Source organism: Mandrillus leucophaeus, unplaced genomic scaffold (genome assembly GCF_000951045.1).
Source record: "Mandrillus leucophaeus isolate KB7577 unplaced genomic scaffold, Mleu.le_1.0 Scaffold174, whole genome shotgun sequence".
Lineage (NCBI taxonomy): Eukaryota > Metazoa > Chordata > Mammalia > Primates > Cercopithecidae > Mandrillus > Mandrillus leucophaeus.
This window is the reverse complement of record NW_012101743.1, coordinates 3,572,721-3,580,224: the sequence shown is the minus strand read 5'-3', so window position 1 is coordinate 3,580,224 and position 7,504 is coordinate 3,572,721. Positions and strand designations below refer to the sequence as shown.

The 7,504-nt window shown below is 47.5% G+C and overlaps 1 protein-coding gene across 7 annotated transcripts in view; it reads left to right on the top strand.

Annotated features, from left to right (window-relative positions):
* The window catches only part of SEPT6 (septin 6), an 80,621-nt gene that overhangs the window by 63,396 nt on the left and 9,721 nt on the right, over nt 1-7,504 (top strand). For 4 of the 7 annotated variants that reach the window (XM_011977159.1, XM_011977162.1, XM_011977160.1 and 1 more), the window contains exon 9: nt 2,411-2,601. In XM_011977159.1, the coding sequence (XP_011832549.1) occupies nt 2,411-2,601 (191 nt within the window). Of the gene's footprint in view, nt 1-2,410; nt 3,090-6,543; nt 6,589-7,504 lie in introns of those variants that run through there. The other 3 variants (XM_011977164.1, XM_011977163.1, XM_011977158.1) reach the window with 2 other exon arrangements.

Sequence of the window (7,504 nt, the reverse complement as noted above, 5' to 3'; positions counted from 1 at the left end):
GCACCTGTAGTCCCAGCTACTTGGGAGGCTGAGGCAGAAGAATTGCTTGAACCCAGGAGGTGGAGGTTGCAGTAAGCCGAGATTGTGCCACTGGACTCCAGCCTGGGCGACAGAGCGAGACTCCATCTCAAAAAAAAATAATAATAAAAATTTAAAAAGTACAAATACAAAGAATTAGCCAGGCATGGTGGCATGTGCCTGTAGTCCCAGCTACCCAGGAAGCTGAGGTGGGAGGAACGCTTGAGCCGAGAGATCGAGGCCACTGCACTCCAGCCTGCGTGACAAAGTGAGACTGTCTCAATAAAAAAAAAGAAAAAGAAAAAAAAATGTCACCCATCACTTCTAGGAGAATTGAGGGGATCTCAAAGACAAATTAATAAAAGTACAACAAACAAAAGCCAGGTTAAGGCAACTGATAGGCAGCCCTAGTGACTAAGAGATGCTTTAGGCCAGTTGCAGTGGCTCACGCCTGTAATCTCAGCAGTTTGGGAGGCCGAGGCAGGCGGATCACGAGGTCAGGAGATCGAGACCATCCTGGCTAACTCGGTGAAACCCTGTCTCTATTAAAAATACAAAAAAAATTAGCCAGGAGTGGTAGCATGCGCCTGTAGTCCCAGCTACTCAGGAGGCTGAGGCAGGAGAATCACTTGAACCCGGGAGGCGGAGGTTGCAGCCGAGATCGTGCCACTGCACTCCAGCCTGGGCGACAGAGTGATACTCTGTCTCAAAAAAAAAAAAAGAAAGAAAGAAAGAAAAAAGAAAAGAGCTGGTTTATACAGCAAGTCTATCACTCACCTACCTAAGTGACAGTGTCAAATACCCCCAGGACCCAGAGAACCAACTTTCTTCATGGTATGCTGCAAGTGCTACAGAATCCTAAACTCTTTTCCGAATCCATGAAAGAAAGTGCAATTCAGCTTGCTCTGCTCTTACTATTCAGGGTAGTTTATTGCATTTTAGTTTGTGACTGTCTGTGCCTCTTGTTCTTTGATCCACCTACCACAATGGCATACCAGAATATTCTTTTTTTTTTTTTTTTTGAGACGGGGATTCGCTCTGTTGCTCAGGCTGGAGTACAGTGGTGCGATCTTGGCTCACTGCAAGCTCCGCCTCCCAGGTTCAAGCGATTCTCCTGCCTCAGCCTCCCGAGTAGCTGGGATTATAGGCACGCATCACCACGCCCAGCTGATTTTTGTACTTTTAGTAGAGACGAGGTTTCATCATGTTGGGCAGGCTGGTCTAGAACTCCTGACTTCGTACCACCCACCTTGGCTGGGATTGAGCTGACTACCGGGATCACAGCACTCCCAAAGTGCTGGTACTACAGGCATGAGCCACTGTGCCTGGCCCAGAATATTCTTCTTGTTCTTTGGGTTTCTGGTTCTATTCAGGACTAATGAAGCCTCCCTTTAGTTAAGGCTGAGGTGTCTGTACTCATTCCATGTCATAAAATCTTTTTTATTTCCTTCCATGCCCAAAGCCAAGCATTTCCATTGACTGACTTTCCCATTACTGAAGTTTTCTCTGTGATCCGTGGTGATCCTTCCTGATTGCGGGGTTAAGAAAAGACAGGGGTTCCTTACACATAAGAGGTCCCGTTATATAATGCTCTAAATACTGAGTTGACCATAGTCAAATTCCTTACTTCTTAGACCTTCTGTTTCCTCATAAAATAGAGATAATAAAGAACCTACTTCATAGGAATGTGGTAACAATTAAATAAATTAATATACATAAAGGGCTTATAAAAGTTAGTGCTTAGCCTATAATAATTTCTCAGTAATTTTTTTTTTTTTTTTGAGACGGAGTCTTGCTGTGTTGCCCAGGCTGGAGTGCAGTGGCGTGGTCTCGGCTTAGTACAACCTCTGCCTCCCGGGTTCAGGTGATTCTCCTGCCTCAGCCTGCTGAGTAGCTGGGACTACAGGCACATGCCACAATGCCTGGCTAATTCTCGTATTTTTAGTAGAGATGGGGTTTCCCCATGTTGGCCAGGCTGGTGTTAAACACCTGACCTCAAGTAATCTGCCCACCTCGGCCTCCCAAAGTGCTGGGATTACAGGCCTGAGCCCGGCCAGCACTCAGTAAATGTTACATTATTATCATTGATGTTATTATTGAACATGTGTGGTAACTATGGGGACTCTTTTTAACAAAATGTCTGACTAAACACAATGCAGTATTCCTTTACCATATTCAGGAGCAGAGACTTGGAGATAAAATGACAGGAGGAGAGAATGATCCAGAGCATGGTGCCTTTGGTGCCATCATGGCAATCCCTGACAGAAATGCCCCCTGAGGTTCCAGGGTCCTGCAGGGTCACAGCCCTACTGGTCCCCACCCATCTGGGCTTGGCCAGGCTGGGGACTGCTCACAGGGGACTCTCTCCAATCTCCCTGTGCTTCCCTGCCAGCTGCACGAGAAGTTTGACCGTCTGAAGAAACTGCACCAGGACGAGAAGAAGAAACTGGAGGATAAGAAGAAATCCCTGGATGATGAAGTGAATGCTTTCAAGCAAAGAAAGACAGCAGCCGAGCTGCTCCAGTCCCAGGGCTCCCAGGCTGGAGGCTCACAGACTCTGAAGAGAGACAAAGAGAAGAAAAAGTAAGTAGCAGTCTGCTCTGGGGTGGTGCCTTCTCTTTCCTGCTGCTCATCCTCCCGGGGCAGGACCTGGCACCTGAAGGGGCTGAGGACTGGTGACCAGAGGTGAGCTGCGGGCTGTCAGACTGGTTGAGGTACCTATAACTGGTCCCAGCATCCCTGTGGGACCTTTTGATTCCCTGAGCTTGGGGAGTTGAGAATAGGGGAGGGGTGTGGTCCCAGAGGCCCAGCCCATCTGTCCAGCTTGCTCAGGAAAGCCCTGCAAACTCAAGGTCCATGGGAGAGGAAGGGAAAAGAGGAAAAGCAGAGGGAGAGTGAGAGAGCAGAAGGGAGGAAAAAAATTAGAGGTGCAGCAATATAAGAGAGGAACAAGGTGGCTCACGCCTGTAATCCCAGCAGTTTGGGAGGCCAAGGCAGGAGGAACACTTGAGGTCAGGAGTTCGAGACCAGCCTGGCCTATATGGCAAGACCCCATTTCTACTTAAAAAAAAAAAAAAAAAGTCTGGGCGCAGTGGCTCATGCCTGTAATCCCAGCACTTTGGGAGGCCGAGGCGGGTGGATCACGAGGTCAGGAGATCGAGACAATCCTGGTTAACATGGTGAAACCCCGTCTCTACTAAAAATACAAAAAAATTAGCTGGGTTTGGTGGTGGGCGCCTGTAGTTCCAGCTACTTGGGAGGCTGAGGCAGGAGAATGGCGTGAACCCGGGAGGTGGAGCTTGCAGTGAGCCAAGATCGCGCCACTGCACTCCAGCCTGGGCTACAGAGCGAGACTCCATCTCAAAAAATAAAAAATAAAAAAAAAGAGTTAGAGACCAGCCTGACCAACATGGTGAAACCCTGTCTCTACTAAAAACACAAAAATTAGCCAGGCGTGGTGGCGTGAGCTTGTAATCCCAGCTACTCAGGAGGCTGAGGCAGGAGAATCGCTTGAACCCAGGAGGCGGAGGTTGCAGTGAGTTGAGATCATACCACTGCCCTCCAGGTTGGGCGACAGAGCGAGACTCCATCTAAAAAAATAAAAATAAAAAGACAGAAATTAGCTGGGTGTGGTGATGGACACCTATAGTCCCAACTACTCAGGAGGCTGAGGCAGGCGGATCACTTGAACCCGGGAGGTGTAGGTTACAGTGAGCCGAGATCACACCACTGCACTCCAGCCTGGGCAATGGAGTGAGACTCCATCTGAAAAAAAAAAAAATAGAAAAGAAAGAGAGGAACAAAAAGAACTGCAGATATGGTATAATCCCAGCACTTTGGGAGGCCAAGGCGGGTGGATCACTTGAGTTCAGGAGTTCGAGACCAGCCTGGCCTACATGATGAAACCTTGTCTCCACTAACAATACAAAAAATTAGCCAGGCGTGGTGGCGTGCGCCTGTAATCCCAGCTACTTGGGAGGCTGTGCAGGAGAATGGCCTGAACCAAGGAGGCGGAGGTTGCAGTGAGCTAAGATCGCACCACTGCACTCCAGCCTGGGCAACAGATTGAGACTCTGTCTCGAAAAGAAAAAAAAAAGAAGTGCAGATACAGGGTAGTGGAAGAAAGAGAGAGCCTTTAGCAGAAACTCAGTGCACTCTCTCCCCACCCCTGCCCTATATCTGAGGTTGCTCATCTCTCCTTGGCCGTAGTCCCACCCTCACCCTGCCTCAGTTCTTACTCGCTGCAGCCAACAGAATTTAACTGCTGCCACCGAAGGCTGCAGCCCAGCCCTGATTTCCTACCTCTTTGTGATCCCTCCCTGCTGGCTTAGTTCTGCCCAGCCTGGGGTGCTGAGAACTTAACAGGGGAGCCCTCAGATGTCAGTGTATGCTGCATGTGCCCCATCCTCAATCTGTGGAATGATTTTAAGACTTCTCATCTCCCCTGGTATTAGAACAGTGACTCCTAGATACCATGTGGGTCAATAATCCTCACCCAACCCCAGTCTCTGCTTGCTGAAGTTATCAATTCCTCATCCTAGAACCAGAGAAAAGTATTTCAACGGGATCTAGAAAAACTCCTGTGGTGCCCTTGTGCCCTGCAGTTGTTTGTGCAGTGTGGGTTGAGGTGTTCCCAGGTGGACTGTTTAGCAGTGTCTTTACTAAAGGGTACTGAGGATCCAGAAGGTGTCCATGGTCATTGCCTTCTGTTTTCAGCCATTTGTTCCTGGACTTAACTATGGGATATTTTTGCCAGAAGGAAGAAACACCTTCCTTTCCTCTGGCTTATCACTTAGGAATAACATGGTAACTTTTGCTTAACAGTAAAATATGTTATATTTGAAGGCACTCAGCTTTGCAATCCAATTACTCTTTATTCAAATGCGTAATTTAAACATCTTGGCTGGGTACAGTGACTCACGCCTGTAATCCCAGCACTTGGGGAAGCTGAGGCAGGCAGATCACCTGAGGTCAGGAGTTTGAGACCAGCCTGGGCAACATGGCGAAACCCCGTCTCTACTAAAAATACAAAAATTAGCTGGGTGTGATGGCACACACCTGTAGTCCCAGCTACTCAGGAGGCTAAGGCAGGAGAATCACTTGAGCCTGGGAGGTGGAGGTTGCACAGCCAAGATCGTGCCACTGCACTCCAGCCTGGGTGACAGAGTGAGACTTTGTCTAAAAAAAGAAAAAAATAAAATAAAAGAACATCTTCACCAATTAGTCCAGAAATTTTTCTTACTGAATCTTAATACTATATGTCAAATTCACTGATGAATGAACTTTTTTGGTATTACCTGATGGATAAAGTTCAACTAGCCAGAAAAAAAGTCTCTTTGGACACACCCTGTACTGTATTAACTTATCTGTCGTGGTGTATTAGTTGCACCAGCAGGAATGAATTCCTATTTTTAAGATCAGAAAAATCTAAATTTGTCATCCAGCTATAACTGCTGCCTTCATAGTCCTGTGGTATTTGTTAACTCAGTACCTGGGGCAGTTTCATAGCCTGCTTGTGGGAGTTAGGAATTGGTTTGTTCAGGCTACATTGAAACTATAAATATTCCCTATTCAGATGTTCAGTAAAAGTTCTTCTCACATCAAGCTTTCCCCTTGTTGCCCTTACTGACTGACTTCTCCCACCCCAGGCAGGAGACCCCAAGAGGGAGATACCCCTCTCTACTCTCCAGGAATATTTGGGGTTGGTGACAGCACTCCTTTCCAATTCTGAAATGGGTGAAAACCCTGCTGGCATGCGGCACCTCATATTAGCAATAAGGGCCTGACAGAATGACCTGTCTTCTTCCGTACTTCCAGATGCAGAAGTGGCCCTGGGTTTTGGCTTCTTATGTAATTTCATGAGCAATTGGTTAACTTCTGGAAGAGCCACTGTTAGACCTGTGCTACCCTCCTCCCATAGTCATGGTAGTGAGTTTTGAGGGCAGAAATGGTGGTAGTAGTATTTCTTCTTGAGAGATGGTGGTTGGATCTAAGAGTCACATATTCAGAATTTCCTTTAGCTGCCCCTAAAGAGATTAAGAAAGTATTGGCCAGCCGCGGTGGCTCATGCTTGTAATCCCAATACTTTGGGAGGCCAACGCAAAGGATTGCTTGAGTCTAGGAGTTTGAGATTAGCCTGGGCAACATAGTGAGGCCCCTGTCTCTACAAAAAAAAAAAAAAATTAAACATTAGCTGGGCCTGGTGGCACTTGCCTATCATCCCAGCTACTCAGGAGGCTGAGGTGGGAGAATTGCTTGAACCTGGGAGGTTGAGACTGCAGTGAGCCGTGATTGCACCACTGCACTCCAGTCTGGGCAACAGAGGGAGACCCTGACTTAAAAAAAAAAAAAAAAAAAAAAGAGTGTCAGTGTTTCAGGGGTTCCTACCAGTCCACCCTTCCCACTTCCCCTTCCTGCTACTCCTAATCACCTTTGACCTCTAACCCTTCATTGTTTGTGTCAAGTCATAATATTTGATTTCTCCTCATGCTCACTCCATCTTCATCAGCTCTTACTGTTTTACAGTTAACTCTGCTGTTTGCTGCATGCTGCATGAGACCCAGGGTCCTGGTAAGCTTGATTAACTCTAAATAGAACTGGCAGTGGCTTCTAGAACGTATCTCCCCCAATCCCGCACCCCCAACACAAGCATCTAATCATAGAAGAAGCTGCTTCATTGGTCTAGCTGGTTTTCTCTCGTGACTTATAATATGCAGAAATAGTCTAGTGTGGTTTCAAGTGTACATGTGGAATGCCTGCCTGCCTGATTAAAATGAGGGGTCGTTTTCAGACTTTCGCTGCTAGAACAGCTGGGTAACACAGGTGGATCCTGTGATCAGTATTTGAGGTTTCAGTGTGGGCAGTTTTTTTCTTAAAGAGTCATAATCGGGCCGGGCACTGTGGCTCACAGACCTGTAATCCCAGCACTTTCGGAGGCCGAGGAGGGCAGATCACCTGAGATCGGAAGATTGAGACCATCCTGGCTAACATGGTGAAGCCCCATCTCTACTAAAAATACAAAAAAAATTAGCCGGGCGTGGAGGCACAGGCCTGTAGTCCTAGCTACTTGGGAGGCCGAGACAGGAGAATCACTTGAACCCGGGAGGCGGAGGTTGCAGTGAGCCAAGATCACACCATTGTACTCCAGCCTGGGCAACAAGAGTGAAACTCCATCTCAAAAACAAAAGGAGCTATAACCATCATTTTCAAAATTAATGAAACCATAGTGATGAGAGAAACTTTGGGTTTCACAAGCCCTGTCCTGCAGTGTCACAGTCAGCATCAACCCTCTCCCATCTCCCTGCATCAGGTTTGAGAATGTCCAGAGTCAATGGAAACTCACTTCTCTGTTTCCTGCTGGTGGCAGTTTCTTATCTGAGGGGTTCAAGTTCTCAAATTTCCTTTGACTGTACCCCTCAAAACCATAATAAGGCTGAGAGTAGTGGCTCACGCCTGTAATCCTAGCACTTTGGGAGGCCGAGGGGGG